The sequence below is a fragment of the Garra rufa genome, chromosome 7, assembly GCF_049309525.1.
Source record: "Garra rufa chromosome 7, GarRuf1.0, whole genome shotgun sequence".
Classification (NCBI taxonomy): domain Eukaryota; kingdom Metazoa; phylum Chordata; class Actinopteri; order Cypriniformes; family Cyprinidae; genus Garra; species Garra rufa.
In genome coordinates, this window is record NC_133367.1 from 33725419 (window position 1) to 33748009 (window position 22591).

The 22591-nt window shown below is 36.1% G+C and overlaps 1 protein-coding gene across 1 annotated transcript; it reads right to left on the reverse strand.

Annotated features, from left to right (window-relative positions):
• Nucleotides 1–992: 992 nt before the first annotated feature.
• On the reverse strand, nt 993–14346 carry LOC141338381 (cysteine-rich protein 2-binding protein-like). Its single transcript, XM_073843915.1, has 12 exons — nt 14159–14346; nt 13489–13695; nt 11039–11305; nt 10751–10872; nt 10461–10582; nt 10190–10371; nt 8442–8861; nt 6619–7193; nt 6405–6538; nt 1837–2012; nt 1565–1755; nt 993–1486 (listed from the first exon to the last, which is right to left on the reverse strand). Exons 3-12 carry the CDS (start codon nt 11295–11297, stop codon nt 1313–1315), a joined length of 2355 nt encoding a protein of 784 aa, XP_073700016.1. The 5' UTR covers nt 11298–11305; nt 13489–13695; nt 14159–14346; the 3' UTR covers nt 993–1312.
• Nucleotides 14347–22591: the final 8245 nt, after the last annotated feature.

The following is a 22591-nucleotide window of genomic DNA, read 5'->3' on the forward strand; positions in this document are numbered from 1 at the left end:
TATTAAAAAGTATTCAGTGTCATAACTACATATTTGACGTTTATAATAAATCAAACCATTTGAAAATCTATTAAAAATTGAGCACGTTATGGCTATTTAAAAATGACATGTTTTACTATCAACACAATATATTGGGTGAGCGAGCAGCCTGTGGTAAGATGGCCGCCATATGCGGACGTTCGACTCCGTTGGCCAGCAACGCAGACGAGACATCTAGTCATTCTATATATATATCTATGATTTCGACGTTCAGCGAGGGGAAACCCACACCATTTGTATTTAACACTCTTTTTTTAAAAAGTATTACGACTAGCCTTCACCTCATGTGAAATAATTCTTTACAAAACAATTTATTTCTTAAAGTCAGTCCACACTATCATTCATCAGCTGGAAAAATCGTTTTCATGGTAATTTTGTTTCTTTTTGGTGTTCCATTATAGCTACTTGGTTTGAACTCTGCTGTTGTTTTACATTTAGAAACATATTTTAAAACAATATTCATATAGTTATGAACATATGTGACCCTGGACCACAAAACCATTCATAATGCTATTTTTTATTGAGATTTCACCTGAAAGCTGAATAAATAAGCTTTCCATTAATGTATAGGAACATTTTGGGCTGAAATACAGCTATTTGTAAATCTGGAATCTGAGGGTGCAAAAAAATCTAAATATTGAGAAAATCGTCTTTAAAGTTGTCCAAATGAAGTTCTTAGCAATGCATATTACTAATCAAAAATTAAGCTTTGATATATTTACAGTAGGAAATTTCATAATATCTTTATGGAACACGATCGTTACTTAATATCCAAATGATCTTTGGCATAAAAGAAACATTTATTTTTGACCCATACAATGTATTTTTGGATTTTGCTTCAAATATACCCGACTGGTTTTGTGTTCAAGGGTCACATGTGTGTAAAAACGTATTAAATTAGTATCAAACTACTGAATGCACTTTTGACAAAGACAAAATCAACCAACACAATATTAAACATTTTGATATTTAATTAACAGGTGGCAACATTTTTATCTGCGCAACTGTGTGAATACAAAAAAACACCGGTGGTAAAAACAAACATCCATTTTTAAACTAAGAAAAACTAATTTAGCTGTGTTTGTGATGCCGAAGTAAGAGAGTTATGCTGGTGTATGTATACAGAGAAACAAATTCTTCCCTTTGGTTTAACTTGAACCAAATATAAAATAAATCACGCAACAAATATGACTGTGACAACACTAACAAACACTCCCTGACTGACATATCATTTGACGTCCAAGTTACTCGATGTACCCAAAGCGTGGGCTCCTCAGCGGCGCAAGCGCAGGAAGAATGCATGCCTGCACTCTTTGCTGTCCACCGGGTAGTATTTATCATAAAAGTCCAGGATGTACTCCTCAGTCTTGAAGCCGAACTTCTGGTAAAGCAGCATGGCAGGGTTGCTCGCCGAAACGTGTAGGGTCACATCCTTTCCCATGCAGGTCTACAGAAAGAAAATTCCTGTATCAACTGAAGCTTGTGAACTCAAAGTCTTTTAAACATTTATGTATATTCAACTCACCTGAATGAGATGGTAGATCATGAACGTGGCGATACCAGCTCGCCTCCATTCCGGATGCACCAGCAGGAAAGAGATGTAGGCTTCGTTGTATTTCACATCCGGCACCATGAAGCCAAAACCGATCACTACTTTCTTGTAAAGCACCACCACGCTGAAGTCTGGGTATTGGAGGCACTCTGATAGGTCAATACCTGATAAACAGAAGAATCCATTACTCCTTCAGGACCTACTTTCAGTAAAAACGGTGTTTGACAGGATGAAAAGATGATTACCAGGCCAGAAGATTTCTTGGCACATGGAGTTGACAGAAGGGATGTGATTGGGCCGCACATAGCAGTAGTCTATAGGTGCGTCAGGTTCAGCAACCCAGTCCGGGTTCTTCTTGTGAGGATACGCACGGATCTCTGAGAGCAGACGCAGCTTCAGCGGACGACTCTCGTAGTCTCTCCTACACACAATAATACACATTGTCATAAACATACATTTTGGTGCCAAAAGCCTCGTGGCCAGTGCGCCGAAATATAGCGCTGTTGCACTTAAGGCGTCCTAAGTTGAAGTCTTGGCTCGCAGACCTTCCCGAACCCACCCCTGTCTTTCCGACTTCGCTTCCTGTCTAGCTACTGTCCTATCAAATGAATGGGAAGAACAGCAATAAAATTAATGTAAAAAAAAAAACATACATATGGGCTACTATGAGATTGGTATGCGAGGGTCGTATGTTAACGTCCTAATGGATCATAACCAATTTTTATTTCAAATATACAAATACAATATTACTCAACATGTTTGGGTTAGTAAAATTGAAATTCTTGAAAGAAATGAATACTTTTCTTGAGCATGGACGCATTGAAATTGATCAATAGTGCCAGTAAAGGCTTACATTTGTACGTTTTGTTTCAATTTAAAGCTGTTCTTTCAGACTTTCCATTTATCAGAAATATTTAGCAGCTCAGCTGTTTTCCCAAATTGACAATAATACTAAAGTTTCTTGAGCAGCAAATCAGCATACTAGAATTATTTCTGAAGAATCATGTGACACTGAGGACTGATAATTACATTTTATAATATATGAAAAAGAAAACAGGTATTTTAATTCTGACTTTTTTTCTGAGGAGGAATAAAAGACTCAAAATTGAGTTTATCTCTCACAATTCTGAGAAAATATCAATCTTTTTTTCCCCTCAGAATTTGACTTTATAACTCGCAATTGCAAGTTTATTTTTTTTTTCTGGGAAAAAAGTCAAAGTAAATAGCAAGAAAAAAAGTACAATTGCGAGACAACTCTGAATTGTGAGACAAACTAGTAATTGCGAGAAAAAAATTCACAGTTGTGAGTTTATACAATGAAATTTAAAAAAAAGACAATTGCAAGAAAAAATGTCCAGTTTTGAGAAAAAAGTCAGAATTACAAAATATTAAAATGGCAATTGCAAGAAAAGAGTCACAATCGCAAGTGTATATCTCTCAATTCTGACAAAAAAAAGTCAGCTGCAAGAAAAAAATGTGCAATTCTGAGAAAAGTCACAATTGCAAGAAAAAAGTTGCAATTGAGTTTATTTCAGACAATTCTAAGAAAAAAAATCTAAATTATGAGAAAAGTGTCGCAGTTGTGAGGAAAAAGTGTCAAAATTGCAAGATATAAAATCACAATTGCAAAAAAAGTTGGAATTGTGAGTTTATATCACGTAATTCTGAGAAAAAAGTAAATTGCAAGAAAAAGTCGCAATTTATGAGAAAAAAGTCAGAATTGTGAGATATGAACTCACAATTGCAACTGTGAGAAAAAAAATCTGAATTGCAAAAAAAGATAAAAAAAAAAAAAGTTGCAATTGTTAGTTTATATCTCACAATTCTGGCTTCATAACCCGCAATTCTGAGGAAAAAAGTAAATTGCAAGAAAAAGTCGCAATTTATGAGAAAAGTCAGAATTGTGAGATATGAACTCACAATTGCAACTGTGAGAAAAAAAAATCTGAATTGCAAAAAAAGATTAAAAAAAAGTTGCAATTGTTAGATTATATCTCACAATTCTGGCTTCATAACCCGCAATTCTGAGAAAAAAAGTCAGAATTGTGAGATATAAACTGTTATCATGCAAATCAGAATTGTATGAATTGAAATATCAGAATTGCATGAAAAAGGTGGCAATTGCGAGAAAAAAAAAATCAGAACTGCGAGATATAAACTCGCAATTGCATGAGAAAAGTCACAATTGTGAGAAATAAAGGCAGAATTGCGAGATATAAACTGATATGAATAAATCTGAATTGTGAAATGTAAACTTGCAATTTCAAGGAAAAAAGTCAGAATTGTGAGACATAAACTTGCAATTTCAAGAAAGAAGTTGCAACTGTTAGTTTATAGTAGTCAACATTCGAAGGGGATCTGAAAAATTAATAAAAGTTGTCCTAAGACAAGAACGTGTATTGTTTTGGTTTTAGGACAACTTTGATGAGAAAAAAGTCAGAATCGCAAATTTATATCTCTCAGTTCTGACTTTATCTTCTGGTTTCACAGATAAGGCTTAAGCCTAGTCCTAGACTAAAATGTAAGCCTGAGCTGTTTCAACTGAAAAAAAAAAATGTGTGTACTGACTGATCTTAAAATATATCAATGCATTTGTTTTGTCTCAAGATGCACATGAGTAATGTTTTTTTCTAAGGCATGTTTACAAAAATGACTTAAATGTCTTGATTAAACTATGGCCTAATCCTGAATTAGGCTAAACCCTATCTATGAAACCAGGCCTGTAACTCGCAATTGCGAGTTTATATCTCACAACTTTGAGAAAAAAATCAACTGAAGAAAAAGATGCAAGTGTGAGTTTATATCACACAATTCTGAGAAAAAGGTCAAAATCGTGAATCGTAAGAAAAAAAGTCAGAATTGCGAGATAGAAACTCGTAATTGCAAGAAAAAAGTCGAAATTGAGAGTTTATATCATGGAATTCTAAGAAAGAAGTCAGAATCATGAGGAAAAAAAAGTCACAACGATGGCAAGAAAAAGTACGGAGCCCCTTACGTCACCTGTAGAAGAAAAATAATTAATCCGTGGGGACGGTTTTGCAATTCGTTCCCTCAGTTTATAAACCGTTCTCACGAATTCTTAAACTGTTCCCTCAGTTTAACAATTCGTGCCCACGGATTAACAAACCGTGCCCACGAATTTCCAATCCGTGCGCTCAGATTTTGTAAACCGTACCCTCGGATTTTGAATCCGTACCCACAAATTCATAATCCGTGCGCACGCTTTCGCAATTCGTTCCCACAGTTTGTAAACTGCTCTCACGGATTTGTGGCCCCGCCCCCAAATTCAACCAGGACACCTGTTTATATGCTGGATGCATTGTTTTGCATTAATTAAACTTTATTTCTCAGTAGGCTATATGAGACTATGCAACACTGACAAAACAGAGTTTTTAGCTTTATTTTATATTAATCACCAATAGATTAGCTGCCAAAACATCATGTGTTTTAACCTATTGGTTATTAATGTAAAATAAACGATAAAAAGAAGCCTGTTTTGTAAGTGCGGTCATGGTACCAAAATAAAATAATAAGTGAAGAGCGCTGTTCAAACGGCTTTGTTTTATATAATATTTTTCAAAATATAAAATTACCTGAATTAAAAAAAAAAAAACTAGTTTTGGAGAGGAGAAGGTAAAAAGCAATACAAAACAAATAATGTACAGGTTATGTTGCCATTCCTTTGCTCTCAAACTAAATGCAATAATAGGCCTTATTTAATAATAACATTAATAGTGCAGCATGTATCTAACTCTGGGTGAAAAGCTTATCATAATCACAAATCCGTGAGAGCAGTTTACAAACTGTGGGAACGGATTGCGAAAGTGTGCGCACGGATTATGATTTTGTGTGTACGGATTCAAAATCCGAGGGTACGGTTTACAAAATCTGAGCGCACGGATTGGAAATTCGTGGGCACGGTTTGTTAATCCGTGGGCATGAATTGTTAAACCGAGGGAACAGTTTAAGAATTCGTGAGGACGGTTTATAAACTGAGGGAACGAATTGCAAAACCGTCCCCACGGATTAATTATTTTTCTTCTACAGGTGACGTAAGGGGCTCCGTAAAAAAGAGTCAGAATCCTGAGGGAAAAAAAAAAAAATCGCAATTGTGAAAAAAAAAAGTCTGAATTACGAGATATAACCTCGCAATTGCATTGTGAGATTATATTACACAATTCTGAGAAAAAAGTCAAAATAGTGAATTTCTGACTTTTTTCAAGTCAGATCAAGTAAGGTAATAGTATGACTATTCATTTGATATATTTACCCCTGGTTTCACAGACAAGGCTTAAGCCTAATCCCAGAATAAAATGCACATCTAAACTATTTTAACTGAAAGAAACCTCCTTTGATTTATCTGAAAATGTATCATTGTTTTGTCTTAAAATGTGACAAAAATAAAGTTTGTTTATAAGCCATGTTTTTTAAAGCTCCTAATTAAACTATGGCCTAATCTTGGCTTAATCTAAACCTTGTCTGTAAAACCAGGCCTTAGATTTTTTTTAACATACATGAACACGGCAAACTTCATAAAAAAAGTAATAATACTTCAGCTATTTATTTTTAGTATTTTATCTATTCAATGTCAACAAAAACAATAATTACTGTCTACGATCTAATTGCTCATCAATTTAAGTTACATAATTCCTAAAGTAACATTTCACAAACATGAAATATACTAAATTTGCTTCATTTTGAGACAGACTTCTTACTATTTGCCATCAAACAAGAAAATCTGCTTTTCTATAATGCATTAAATCAGCTTGTAAAAGTACGAAATTAAGATTGAGTAAATGTTCAGAACATGTACCTGATGTACGGCTTGAGCACTCTAGACGTGTAGGGACTCTTGATGGTCTGATCCATGCAGGCATCAGAACCCATGAGCCTGTGCCAGAACGACACTGTGGGCTGATAGAACCCTTTCCTTACGGTCACTGTTGACTGAGGAACAAAATAACAAACACTTTTTAACAAGTTTCAGTAGGCGTTACAATACATGTACATGTTTTCTTCTGGCTTACCTGAAAGCGATCAAGTATTCGAAGGTCCTGGCTGGTGGTTCTGTATTTCTCTTCTCCACTCGTCCTGTGGCTGGCCAAACCCCCTTGTGCTCCATACACACCCCCCACCAGACTGAGCGTAGCACTCACGGCCTGATCCACATCCAGCAGGGGGAGCCCTCGCTCTCTTTTCGCCTGCCGCACGAGTAGCTTGCGATGCAGTCTTTTGGCCTGTGGCGTGACGGCCAGCGCTTGCGGACATGCCTCCAGCCTGTGGAGCAGCATGCGCTCCTCGTAAAGGCTGATAAACGTGTGGCGCGGGGCAGGCACGCAGCCTTCGCCCTTATCCTGGAGAACCTTTCTCCGCTCAATGCCACGCCCTCGTCCCGCTGGCAACAAGCCTTCGTCTTGGCCTTCATCTTCCTCACCATCTCTACCACGCTCTTCATCTTCACTCTCCAGTTCTTGTTTGATCAGCTCTGCTGGACGTATCTTTTTCCTGACCATGATGGTGCCAGTGGCCAGAGGCATGCTGGGAGGGGGAATATACTCCATCCCGGGGTCGATAACGCCCTCGGCATCCAATTCTTCATCGTCTGATCGAAGGTAATACAATGAATATCAATAAACAAGATGCTGTGATAAAGTCTCACCATTTTTTACCAAATATGTTTACAATAAAAGGATGTCTCTATATGTTGGATGGATTTGTTTGCTATCGTCTTCTGGTTTTAAGAAAGTTGCTACAGTTGAGGTCAAAAGTTTACATCCCCCTTTCAGAATCTGCAAAATGGTAATGATTTTACCAAAATACGAGGGATCATATAAAATGCATGAATAAGATATTTATCATAAAATGCATTTACATATAGTCCACAATTTATAAAAATGACCCGTTCGAAAGTTTACATCCCCCTAATTCTTTATATTGTGTTTTTTGTTTAGTGATAGTTGTTCATTAGTCCCTTGTTTGTCCTGAACAGTTAAACTGCCTGCTGTTCTTCAGAAAAATCCTTCAGGTCCCACAAATTCTTTGGTTTTCCAGCATTTGTGTGTATTTTAAACTGTTTTAGATCCATCTTTTCACACTGAGGACAACTGAGGGGCTATGGTAGTTGAAGACAACCACTATAGAAGGTTTAAACGCTCACTGATGCTCCAGAAGGAAACACAATGCATTAAGAGCCGGGGGTGTAAACTTTTGAACAGAATAAAGATGTGTAAATTTTTCTTATTTTGCCTAAATATCATATTTTTTCATTTAGTACTGCCCTTCAGAAGCTACAGAAGATAGTTACACGTTTCCCAGAAGACAAATAAGTTAAATTTACCCTGATCTTCAAATTCCAAAAGTTTTCACCCCCTGGCTCTTAATGCATGGTTTTTCCTTTTGAGGCTTCAGTGAGCGTTTGAACCTTCTGTAATAGTTGCATATGAGGCCCTCAGTTGTCCTCAGTGTGAAAAGATGGATCTCAAAATCATACAGTCATTGTTGGAAAGGGTTCAAATACATAAAATATTTTCAGAAGAACGACAGGCTGTTTAACTGTTCAGGACAAACAAAGGACTCATGAACAACAATTACTAAACAAAAAAAAAAAACAGCTGTGAATCATTCAGGTAACAACACAGTATTAAGAATCAAGGGGATGTTAATTTTTGAACAGGGTTGTTTTTATAAATTCAACTATTATTTTCTCTTGTGAACTATATGTAAACATCATTAATGTGAAATATCTTAAACAATAACATGCATTTTGTATTATCCCTCTTATTTTGGTAAAATAACTAACATTTTGCAGATTCTAAAAGGGGGATGTAAAGCAGTTAGTGCAGCAACTCACCGTGGAACAGAGCCTGAGGGGGCATGACATCCGGGATGAGATCGGCCTCGGACAGCAGACTAGGTGTAGCAGAGTGTGAGGCGGGCGTTCCAGGGGCGGAGAAGTCGGGCGATGGGGACGGCGATGGAGAGGTGAGCGGGGTTCTGTCTGAGGAGCTGAGAGAGGAAAAGTCAATGACTTCACCCTTCTCCAGATACGGCTCTGACCGCCGCACACGGCTGCCCAGTTTGACAGGTGTGGACGAGGCACTGCGGTCTAGAAAGCCAGCCGCTTCCTTTTGGGCACGCCGGATCTCTTTAGCCTCCTGTGTTCGGGAACGCTTTTCTTTCAGCTGCATGGCGCTCTCCACTGGGTTCCGACTTCCACGCTTCCTCAAACCCTCCACGGTGATTATGGGTTCCAGGGATGGTTTCGACACAGCTGGAGAAACAACATGTATGTAACATTTTACACTGGATTAGAAAAACATGTTTCACAGATCACAGATATCAATTAGCAGATAAATATTTTTATTTAGAATTGTGAGATTTAAACACGCAATTGGCAGTTAAAAAGTCAGAATTCTGAGAAATTTGTGTAATATAAACTCGCAGTTACAAAAAAAAAAAAAAAAGGCAGATTTGAGAGATAAAAACTCGCAATTCTAAAAACATATGTGACCCTGGACCACAAAACCAGTCATAAGGTTAAATTTGACAAATGAATACATCATATGAAAGCTCAATAAATAAGCTTTCTATTGATGTATGGTTTGTTAGGATAGGACAATATTTGACTGAGATACATCTATTTGAAAATCTGGAATCTGAGGATGCAAAAAAATCTAAAATACTGAGAAAATCACCTTTAAAGTTGTCCAAATTAGGTTCTTAACAATGCATATTACTAATCAAAAATTACATTTTGATATGTTTACAGTAGGAATTTTACAAAAAATCTTCATGGAACATGAACTTTACTTAATTTCTTAATGATTTTTGGCATAAAAGAAAAATCAAAAATTTTGACCCATGCAATGTATTTTTGGCTATTGCTACAAATATACCCCAGCGACTTAAGACTGGTTTTGTGGTCCAGGGTCACATATATAGAAACTGAAAAACATGGAAGCCCTTCATGCCACTGAATAAAAAAAGAGGTCAATTGTGTTTTTTTATCGCGACTTCTGAGAAAAAACTCAGAATTGTGAGATTTAAAAGCAATTGGCAGTTATAAAGTCAGAAGGGTGAGATACAAACTCCCAATTCTGAGAAATGAAGTCTTGCGTGATATCGCAGTTCTGACTTTTTTCTCAAAATTGTGATTTAAACTCGCAGTTATGAGTTATAAAGTCATTATTGTGTGATATAAACTCACAACTGCAAGAAAAAGAGTCAAATTTGCAAGACAAACTCTCAACTAGACTGAATTTATAACTTTTTGTTACGCAATTGCGATTTTACATCATGCAATTCAGAAAAAAAATGTCAGAATGGTGAATTTATATCTTGCAATTCTGACTTTATATCTCACAATTGTGAGTTTTTTATCACACAATTCTAAGAAAAAAAGTCAGAATTGCGAGTTTTTCTCACAATTCCGAGAAAAATTATAATAGCAAGATGTAAACTTGCAATTGTGGGGAAAAAAAAAAAATTATTCCATGACGGAAACTGGCTTCCAAAACATTGTGACTTCAACATGAATTTAAAAAAATACCTAAACATGCTGAATCGAGGGGCATTCATTCTGATGTAAACTGCTACTACCTTTGGCTTTGAGTGAAGCCGCAGAGCTTTTCTCCCCCTCGGGCCGTAGAGTCGGTGGCCGGTTCTGAACTAGCTTCCACCAGCCAGGTTCTCCGAACTCCTGCGCTCCTGAACGGAAAAACGTAGGACTGCCGACAGACAGACACCCTGCTACGGTGCTCCACCACGTGGACGTCTTCTTTCTGAGAGCGTATGATCATAAAACATATAGATATTTGTCTTTCTAAATGATTCTAAAACAAAATATAAAGTTTGTGATACTCAATCTTACCTCGAACCAAGCAGGAAGGTCCAGTGGCGACTAATAAATGCACAAATATCTTCTTTCCATCTGAAATAACCTTGTCGTCCGGTGCCCTCTAAAGACAGGTTATACATGGCCAACATCACCACCTATAAGCATAAAAACAAACCATTTGGAGACTTCTTCGCTAGTATACAGACGAAAATCACGTGTCATGACTCTTTATTTGGTTATGCTGTTGGAAGAGAACAAAAGCTGAAATGTTGTCTAGCTAAGTAAATGTGGCTTCAATTATTTCATTGTTTCAGGTTAAATACCTGCTGCCAGGTCAGCCTCATCCTCTCAAAACTCTCCTTCCCATCTTCAGCACAGTCTGAGCAGGTGAACTTGAAAAAGTTGTCTCCTTTCAGATAGCTTGGCTGCTCTCCACGGAGCTGGGCTGAACCATACAAGGAGAAAGAAAAGAAAGACAGCTCTGAGACGAATCCCTTTTTCAGATCAGTCTTTATTGAGTGAACAAATGCATCACAAGTTGGACATCACATCTTAATCTGGTCACATAAGAGAGTATCAGATGCGCCGTCCTCTGTCATTGGTCTTCTCACCGGCAGGGATCCATTTGTGGCACTTGTCGCAGTAGAACGACATGTCCTCGTTCCAGCTTCCCTCTCCATCTTCCCCTACGTCGCTGTTCAGAGAGTCTCCACTCTGGTCGTGAGACAGATCCACAGATGCCTGGTCTTCCGATTCCACAATGAGGAGAGTTTCTCCCTCCACCTCGCCTTCCTCCAGACCCTCAGAGGCGGATGTGCACATGGTCTCCTCGTCCTGTGCTGTGAGACCCCTCTGGTCCCCACTGTCCATTTTTCAATCTAGTAGATAAGAGAAGGTGATTAGATACGGTCTCAATTTGTTATTTTTGCACTGTCTGAGACAAAGTGCTTGAAAAACAATGTGAAAAATATCCAGATGACCAACTGCTTCTGCTGAAATTTTGAAGTGTGCATTCGGTGGAAACTATACTATCTCATGAGGCCACAGAAGCTGATCTATGAATCGCAGTGAAGCAATGCAACTGATGCTGGTAGGTCACATGACTGGGACAAGATGGCAGATGTAGTACATGCGAATTACATTCATACTACTCATGTTCATTCACCTTTTTCTTCCCATAAGAGTAGGAAATTTCTTGGTCTTCTGGTCTCATCCGTTTCCAATTATTTTTAGCTGTACTAAACAGCTCATTTTGCTGCTTGATATTGCAAGCTGGTGTGTCTTACCATCTTATTTTAATGTATTATCTTTAATTCTGAACACATTGGTTTGTAGTGCAAACAGTTTTACTGTTTACTGCACGTTGTTATTCTTTTCCTTATTTCCCTACAGCAGCTAATGAACCGTTAGTCTCATCCATAGGCTTACTTCTACTTTAAAGAAAAAATGTAATGGAGAATACTTTTTTAACAATCGTAAAGTTAGTTCGAACTCAAATGTAGAACTTGCTCAGTAATTTCTGTCGCACTAAAGTTTTTTTTTTGTTTGTGTGCGCAAAAAGCTGCCTCTCAGACAGCATGGTAAGACTAAATGAAGTTCTCTTTCTCATCTTATCATGGTTTCATTTGTGCTATTTGCTAATCATTTGTATAGTTGTTCTTATTTTATGACTGAATGTTTACTTCTCTTTAAAATGTTTGAACCTTATATTTGTTGCCTTATAATTATGTAATTTCACTGGTATCTAAAATGTAGGTGTCATAACAGTCTTATTGTTTGGAATACAAGATTACATGGGATAAAAACAAGTAAAACAATAACATTTATTCATTATTTTGTCACAGGGCTGAAGAAAATGTTGGCAGGGCAAGTAAAAATCAGGTCAATTAAAATAAAAATTGCATTTATTTGATCTAAAGTACAGCAAAAACAGTAAAATATTGAATTATTTTTACTATTTACTAACTGTTTTCCATTTAAATTAAAATTTGTATTTATTATAGTGATTTCAAAGCTGAATTTTTAGCATCATTACTCCAGTAACTTGATCCTTCAGAAATAATTCTAATATTCTGATTTGCTGCTCAAAAAACATTTATTATTATGTTCAAGACAGCTGAGTAGATTTTTTTTAGGTTTCTTTGATAAATAGAAAGTTGACAAGAACAGCATTTATATGAAATATAAATCTTTTGTAATATTATAAACATCTTTATCATCATTTTTGAGCAATTTAAAGCATCCTTGTTAAATAATAGCATTAATTTCTATAATTCAATAATAATAATAATATACCATTTCAGATGTACTATATATTTCAGATAAATGCTGATCTTTGGATCTTTCTTTTCTATACTAAACTGTTTTAAATATTGATATTAATAATAATAATAATAAGTAAATAAATGTTTCTTTAACAGCAACTTATTACATATTAGAATGATTTCTGAAGGATCATGCGACACAGAAGACTGCAGTAATGATGTTGAAAAATCAGCTTTGAATCACAGTAATAAATTATATTTTAAAATATATTTAAATAAAAAGCAGCTATTTAAATAGTAAAAATATATTACAATATTACTGATTTTGCTATATTTTGGATCAAACAAATACAGGCTTAGTGAGCAAAAAAGACTTCTTTAAACAACATTACTGTTAAAAACTTTTGACTGGTTATTTATATTAGTTGCACTAGGTGGAATAGACAATATTGGAATAAATATTTGTAAAATTTTACCTGTATCTAAAAAGTAGGCATCCTAACAGTTTTTTAATTAGAATAGAAGATTACATGAGTTAAAAACAAGGAAAACAATAACATTTATTCATTATTTTCTGTCAGGACAGGTAAAAAAATGGCCCAATTAAAATCCACGAGATATTATAATAAGGTGCATTCATACTGACAACCATGGTAAATTATATTTTTAGTTCCAATTATTAAATGTGCATTGTTTGACAAATAGTTACCAATTTACTATTGTTAAAACTGTAACCGGTATTTCAGTTGAAACTGTTACTAAAGTGGCGAGAGAAGCCCAAATAATAAGTCACACACCTGTAAATTAGCTTTAAATTATAATAATGTGTTGCACCAGTCTAGCTAGTAGGTTTATGAACTGTTTGGTCCAGCAGTTTCAGCTTCTCGTCTGTCGCGCTCGTTCACGAGCTGTCTCGTAAGCTGGATCTGCTCCTCGAGAACGCGCAGGTTCTCGCGCTTCCGTTCCACGCGCTCCAGATCCCGCAGAACTCCTTTACGCAGACTCTGCGAATGTGACAGATGTGTTAACATCTATTCTAAACACTTCACAGTTATACTACTCAGATGTGGTATTTAAAGTAATAATAGAACTACAATCAGCTCATTGCCATGGTAAGTATTTGTTATAAAACAGTAGCTTGAAGTTACACACTAACGTTAACAAACTGCAACAACAGCAACTGGTAACGTTAGAGTTTAAATAAACGTCTTTGTCCAAACAAAACATTTCAGCCAAAATATGACAGTAACTACCGTTACTATAGTAAAATAGTATGTTTTTTTGTACGATGAGACTTAATGCCTTAGATAAAAACAGTAAAACAGCTTCTTTTCCACATCTTTAACGTTATTTGTTTTAACAACATTCATACTGTAAACGTTAAACAAGAATGAATTCATAAATAACAGTGCCTCATAAAGGCATGGTGTTCATTTGGCTAGTAGGGCAAGAGTGTTTTGTTTTTACCTGCCTATCCCAGTTCTGCTTGATATGAACGCCTGCAACGGTGCTGATAGTGAGCACTACTGATAATCCCAGGACAACCTTAGAGGCCGTAGACATAGTTATTGAGCATTACTATTCGATTTTTAGCATAGCAGGATAATAGATGGCTAGGGCACTTTGAAAACAGAATGGAGTAGATTCTTCTTCTTCTTCTTCTTCTGTTAATTTGTTGGCGGGTTGCAATCCAACTGAAAAGGTGCATACCGCCACCTACTGTACTGGAGTGTGAAGATAAATGGAACTCCTAGAGGCCTTAAGAGGATCTTATATCCTGTTCCTAAGGCCGCTGTTATTAATGAATTTCATTATAGCTGAAATTGTTCTAGGTAATTCTTTACCCACCTTTAAAATATTACATACTGAATATTCCTTGATTCCCAGATTTTGCATATCTTTTACAAGTTCATTTCTTTCTTGATTATATTTTTTACATCTAATAAATACATGTTCAACTGTTTCAATTTCCTGACACTCATTGCATATTCCTGTGTTATGTTTACCAATAATATGAAGAGTTGCATTAAGTTTAGTGTGACCCATTCTTAATCTTGTAAATGTGACAAATTCTTGCCTATTTATAAGGTGCTTAACTTTATTTTGTTTTATGTCCTGTTGTATTCTGTAGAAATGTCTTCCGTCTTTACATGAATCCCATTGTTTTTGCCATTTACTTATACACGCTTGTTTGGCTAGTGACTTCCCTTCTTCCCTACTTAGGGTTATTACTATGTTAATGGAGTAGATTCTTTCGTGGTGATTTCAAGAGGATGTCAGGCGTTTTACTGCCGCCTATCGGTCAGGAGAAACGGTGTAGTCGATGGGCGAGCCGATCATTGGGGATGACTCCAATAGTGCGCATGCGCAGAGCTCACATAATATCAGCCGCGATCTTTAACGTATAGCGTATAGTAGATTTAAACGTATCGCGTTTTATTATTTGATCCGGCTGCCAAATGTTCCAATTAAAACACGACTAAATATTATTAGGGAACATCATTTTAGGATTCTGTGTGTGGGAAAAAAAAAAAACACCTTAACTCTCTGCGAGTCATAGCTGGTGCAAATCAAAGCGTCATTAATCTGCCATATTGGCAGCACTGAATGTAAACAATGCCACTGAAGCGAATGAAACTCGCATATTTAGCTGATTATTGCTGCTGAAAATTACTGATTATTGTCATGTTTTGGGCTGTACTAATTGGTCAGACTGGGAAAAACATTTGGAGTACTATTAGACTGCCAAAAGTTATTACAAATCAAGGAGAAAAGTAAAAAACTGAGGAACAAAAGGCGTTTGTGGTTGGCCAAACTGAACTAGGATTTCCAGAGCGAAAATCTTGACAACATTTGTGTTTTTTCTTATCATTTCCAGTCAGGTAGGTGAAATATTAGGCTTATCTCAATTAATACTGCTTGTATGTATCTTTACCACCGATTTATTTTAGTTTGTCACAATGAGTCCTTTTCTATGATTTAGCAGCTTCCACTTGTTTTTTCCATGGTTTAGACAGCATAAATTAGCAGTAAAATGTATTCAGTAGTATATTAACTGTGCAATCCATGCTGTTGTTTATATCCGAGTATCGCCAGTATGGCTGCGCATGGGTAACTGACCAAATCGCAAACCCTTTATATGGCTGAAATATGTAGCATAACTGAAATAACATTGATTCCAGTCACTGCATTTAACTGCTTATCTTTAGCACTCCAATCTATAGTCCAGCATGTTTCACGGGTTTATCAACTGGAATGTTTCGACCTCTGTTGCAAAGACTGATTGTATATGTCGATTCTTCAACAAAACTCAATGAGAAAGCAAAGCAAAGATGTTGTTTTGACAAAAACATCTTTGCCTTCTCACTAAGTCTTTTCATTTTTCACTTCCTCTCAAGTGTCTCAAGTCTGAATTCACATGTAGTCATAATGTATTCTGCATATAATCCTGGTTCCGCCTTGTTCTCTGTCCTCATCTCCTCTGTCTCCTGCAGGAGTGTGTTGGACTCCTCAGTGCAGGACACAGCTTACTGGACAAAACTCCAGCGTCTGAAGCACAGTGTGTATGTCTCACTCAGTGACAGCTTACATAAGAAGCAAGTTATGAATGAAGGATTTTTGTTCACATAAAGCCAGGGTTGTGTGTGTTTAGAAATGAATTGAGAATGTCTTCCGAATTCAAAATTCCTGACTTTGATCTAAGCAGAAAAACAGGATGCAGAAGTAAGTAGAAACTGAATTAAATTGAACTGTATTTCTTAAAATTCTATTGCATTTTTGTGAAGTACAGTTGAGGTCAAAAGTTTACATACACCTTGCAGAATCTGCAAGATGTTAATTATTTGACCAAATAAGAGGGATCATACAAAATGCATGTACTGACCTGAATAAGATATTTCACCTAAAAGACGTTTACATATAGTCCACAAAAGAAAATAATAGCTGAATTTATAAAAATGACCCCGTTCAAAAGTTTACATACACTTGATTCTTAATGCTGTGTTGTTACCTGAATGATCCACAGCTTTTTTTGTTTGTTTGTTTGTTTAGTGATATCTGTTCATGAGTCCCTTGTTTGTCGTGAACAGTTAAACTGCCCGCTGTTCTTCAGAAAAATCCTTCAGGTCCCACAAATTCTTTGGTTTTTCAGCATTATTGTGTATTTGAACCCTTTCCAACAATGACTGTATGATTTTTTATGATCCATCTTTTTTATGATCCATCTTTTGACACTGAGGACAACTAAGGGACTCATATGCAACTATTACAGAAGTTCCAAACGCTCACTGATGCTTCAAAAGGAAACATGATGCATTTAGAGCATTGACTTTGAAGATCAGGCTAAATTTAACTTATTTTGTCTTCTGAGAAATATGTAAGTATCTATTGTAGCTTCTGAAGGGCAGTACTAAATGAGAAAAATACAATATTTAGGCAAACTAATAAAAATGTACACATCTTTATCCTGTTCAAAAGTTTTCACTCCCCACTCTCAATGCATCGTTTTACCTTCTGTAGCATCAGTGAGCGTTTGAACCTTCTGTAATAGTTCTGTAGCATATGAGTCCCTCAGTTGTCCTCAGCGTGAAAAGATGAATCTTGAAATCAAACAGTCATTGTTGTTAAGGGTTCAAATACACAAAAATGCTGGAAAACCAAAGAATTTTTGGTACCTAAAGAATTTTTCTGAAGAACAGCAGGCAGTTTAACTGTTCAGGACAAACAAGGGACTTATTAACAACTATCACTAAAATCGCTGTGGATCATTCAGGTAACACAGTATTAAGAATCAAGTGTATGTACACTTTTGAACGGAATCATTTTTATAAATTCAACTGTTATTTTTTCTTGTGGACTACATGTATATATTTATGTTTATGTGAAATATCTTATTCAGGTCAGTACTAAATAAAAAAAACAACATGCATTTTGTATGATCCTTGTCATTTTAGTAAAATAATTAACATTTTGCAGATTCCGAAGGGGGGTGTAAACTTTTGGCTTCAACTGTATAATATTTATGTGAACTCAGTTAAAAGAAATATGTCTAAAATTATGAGAAAACAGAATAAAATAGAGATAATTAGTCAAAATTATTTTACATTTACGTGATTATTTACATTCCGTTGCAAAACTTAAAGTTGATTCAATTCTCCTGCAGCATGACTGTTAAATTTCCCTAATGTCGGACATGTTTTTTCCTGACTCTGCATTCCCACAATGCAACTGTCATTATGGTCAATAGCTTTACTGTGGAAAATATGTCTGTGCGATAGTCAGAAGGATGAACATGCACATCTGGTGTTTGGAGTTGCTCAGCTGCGTGTCCTGTGGGGTTGCCATAAAGGTTTGTTTGATGGAACACCCCTGGTCAGTGACGACTAAAGCAAACATCCAGCGTACTCCACCCCCTCACCTCCACGGCTCTGTAATTGTACTTACCGCTGCTGGCAGATGTGGTTGTTCCCAAAGACCACAAACCGCTTGGGCTCAAACAAGGAATTTTGAGCCAGAGCAAATATGTTGCCTCGACACTTTCAATTTGCAATTTGCGTGAATATAAGGAGTGTTATCTCTGAAATGCTGTTGTTGTGTGTATTTTGGCATTTTGGTGTACATCTTTCCTTTTTTTCCCATGTGCTGTTCCATCAACACCTTCTCAGCTGGGTGCTACTCAGCAGCATCCTGAAAGAAATCAGCATTGGAATGGATGTCTTGGTACTAAGTAAACAGATTCTCCATGATGTTTGTTGATCTGTAGACCATCCTTTTCTTCATCAGGTCTGGAAATGATGTGTGAACCACCTCCCTCCAGATGAGCTACGATGTTTTACCTTGCTTCGCTGTAAACAGTTTCCTAGAAAAAAGAAACATTCTGTGTTAGTGCGAATGGGTGGGTTTGTACAATGTTGACAGTGCTGTAGATGTATCTTCAATGACCTTTGGAGCAAAGCTCTGGGTGAACATGGACTGATGCAAGGTTTAAATGGAAGTTAGTTGAGTGAAACCTTTAAAATGTTTTCTTGTTGGAAGAGATTACATCATTTGCTGTTAGCAAGTACATATTGATGTACAGAATAAAATACACTGTAAAAAATATTTGTAAAAGTTTGTTGGAGTATATTTTACAAGAAAATATTTGTCTACTTCAAAATTTCACATTTAACTTGATACTTGCAGATTTGTACAACTATTTGAGTGTGCAAAAAAAAAATCTAAATATTGAGAAAATCACCTTTGAGGTTGTCCAAATGAAGCTCTTAGCAATGCATATTACTAATCAAAAATTAAGTTTTGATATATTTACGGTAGGAAAGTTACAAAATATCATCATGGAACATGATCTATACTTAATATCCTAATGATTTTGGGCATAAAAGAAAAATCTTTTATAATCTCACAACTCAGAGTTTATTTCTCATAATGTGTCAACTGCGTCTTAATTCTTATAATTACTTTATTGTGGTGACATGTACATCTGTAGCACAAATACTGTGAGTTGAGTTTGCATGCCTAAAGGTTCTTGCACAAGTCCGAAATGTTTGCATTCGTCAAAATTCGTTATGCATAGAACATCATGCTGAACCTTTTAAAATGCTTGCAACAGATGTGAAAAATGCTGAAAATTTAACCTGAACCTAATTTTTTTATGTTGGATGAAAGTTTCGGAGTCAGTGTGTAAACGTGATTGACACAACATGAGGTTGTATTTATTTTTTTAACGTGCACAAAAATCTGGCTATTTTGAAGGGATGTTAACTCAAAAATTTTAATTCTGTCATTAATTTCTCACACTCATGTTGTTCCAAACCCGTCAGGTTTCAAGGAAGGATAGTACACTGTAAAAACTTTTCACCTGATTCAACTTAAAAACCTAAGTTGAGCAGCTGCCTTAAGATTTTAAGTTAAATCAGCTTAAAACTTTAACCTATTACAATAAAAATGAGTTGATATAACTTGTGAGTTTAAATGACTTAAGTTGATTTAACTTAAAATCTTAAGGCAGCTGCTAAACTTAAATTTTTAAGTTGAAACTGGTGAAAACTTTTTACAGTGTAAGGATGTCATTAAAATAGTCCATGTGACATCAGTAGTTCCACCTTAATTTCACGAAGCTACAAGAATACTTTTTGTGTGCAAAGAAAACAAAATGAACGGGTTTATTTAACAATTTCATCAATTCGTATGCATTGTGGTATGCTCATAAACACTCACTGAAGACCAACCCGGAAGAGAAAAAATTGTTAAATAAAGCCGTTAATTTTGTTTTCTTTAGATTTCTCGTAGCTTTTATATGTTTCGTGGATTATTTAACAATGGTCTTACTACCTACTTCAAAATTTCACATTTAATTTGAGTTGTTACATGCCATTTCTTTATAAATATTTGAGAAATTTACCAGCAATTTCTGAATGTAAATTTTTTCACTGTAGGAGCCATTTTCCTTTTTAGAGGAAGGTCATTGTAATTTGACATCTCACACTTGCTACTATATTCCTCAAAGCTGTAATTTAATTTGTTGATGTGACTTTATAGATTTATAGTCTCACAACTGAGACTTTATTTCTCATAATGTGTGATTTTAAATCTTTATTTTCCACAGTGCAACTATATCTTGCAACTGCAAATTTATCTCAAACTGCATCTTTATTTCTTATAATTCTGACTTTATTACGTCTGTAGCACAACAGTTTAGTCTAAAATTTTCGTATGCGTTTTCCCCCAGAACGTCACGGTAGCTCTGAATTGTCAAAACACCTTTCAAAATGCTTGCTACAGCTGCAAAAACTGCTGAAAATTTAACCTGGTCCAGCTTTTTTTATGACGAACGAAAATTTCGGTTAGTGTGTAAACATGATTAACACAACGTGAGTTCGTAATTATTTTTTAACGTGTGAAATTTTCAGATGACCTTAAGTTGATGACCCAAAAATGAAAATTCTGTCATTAATTATTCACACTTATGTCGTTCCAAACCTGTAAGACCTTCATTCATCTTCGGAACCAAAATGAAGATATTTCTGATTAACTTTATGAAGCTACGAAAATACTTTTTGTGCACAAAGAAAACCAAAATAACTTTGTTCGTATGCGTCGTGGTCCGTTCATGTCGAAGACTGACACGAAGAAGAAGATATTCTTGAATAATGTCAATACATTTTCACACAAAAAAGTATTATCGTAGCTTCGTAAAATTAGATTTGAACCACTGATGTCACATGGACTATTTAAACAATGTCTTTACTACCTTTCTATGCCTTGAACGTAGTAGTTGTGTTGTCTATGCAGGGTAAGAAAGCTCTCGGATTTCATCAAACGTATCTTAATTTGTGGTCCAAAGATGAACCAAAGTCTTACGGGTTTGGAACGACATGAAGGTGAGTAATTGATGACAGAATTTTCCTTTAAAACTCAATCTTAGAGGATTGTTAAGATATTTAACTTTAAGTATGTGCGATAATTTGTTTGTTAGCAGAGGTTAGCATTTGTTTGGTAGCGAAGCACCATGCTTGTTTACATACTCCACAAGATCATGTTCCATGAAGATATTTAGTAAATTTCCTACTGTAAATAAATCAAAACTCAATTTTTGATTAGTAATATGCATTGCCAAGAACTTCATTTGGACATGTTTAAAGGCGATTTTCTCAATATTTAGATTTTTTTGCACACTCAAATTCCAGTTTTTCAAATAGTTATATCTTGGCCAAATATGGTCCTACGCTAACAAACCATTTTGAGATTTCAGACGTATAAATGTACAAATCCCAGTTTCAAAAAATTGACCCTTATGGCTGATCTTGTGGTCAAGGGTCACCTATGTGAACTATTGATTTTGTAGACAACAGCTAACTTTGTGACATTTCTTTGCCCTCAGTGTAAACTGTAGTTATCTCCGATTACTGGAAGTCTTTCCAGAGCTAATAATTACATCACCCACACGCATTTGAGAAGGACATATTGTTATTTAAGCTTTATTCAAGCTGATAGCCCTGGTGAAAAAAACAGCTAAAACCAGCCTAGGCTGGTTGGCTGGTTTTAGCTGGTCAACCAGCCTGGTTTTAGCTGGTTGTCAGGCTGGTTTTAGAGGGGTTTTGGCCATTTTTCCAGCCTGGCCAGGCTGGTCTTAGCTGGTCAGGCTGGAAAGCCACCAGCTTAAACCAGCTTGACCAGCTTGGCCAGGCTGGGAGACCAGCTAAAACCAGCTACTTCCAGCTTAAACCAGCTAAAACCAGCCAACCAGCCTAGGCTGGTTTTAGCTGTTTTTTTTTCAGCAGGGAGGGAAACTATAATGGGGTTTTGCAACTGCCAACTAGCACATTTGTGTTTTAGCAACTGTGTTATTTTCTACGGCAAGCATTTAAACAACAAACCCCTAACCTTCAGTAACCCTAACTTTGGCGCTTAACTCTTTTCGCACCGTTTGTGTTACATACATGAATGATGATGGCCATGTGGTTTGGATAGTTTTGCCTACAATCTCAATCCATAACCATATCTGACTGACATTTAGGCAAATACATTTCAAAGACTAAAGTGTTTAGAAAGAGAAGCAGAAAAAACGACGGGCAAACTGTCTCTCCCATCCCGTCTCACAAAAAAGCTTCCTGAAAGAAGTGTTTTTAAGTGTAATATTATAAAATGGCGTCTTTAATGAATAAATAATGCTTTTAAAGTATTACATCTGATATTTTATGTTTATATTTCAAATTTCATCATTCTCCATCACACCGAATACTCACAGCCCTCAGCGCTTCCCACCGCATGCTTTTGGATACTACGCGTGATGTGGTTGGTTTAAAGAGCGTTGATTGACAGGCGTTTATCCAATCAGATGTTAGCATGAGCTCGCGTATCGGCTTCACAGGCGGGCGCTGCGCCAACTCGCAAAAAGTGCCA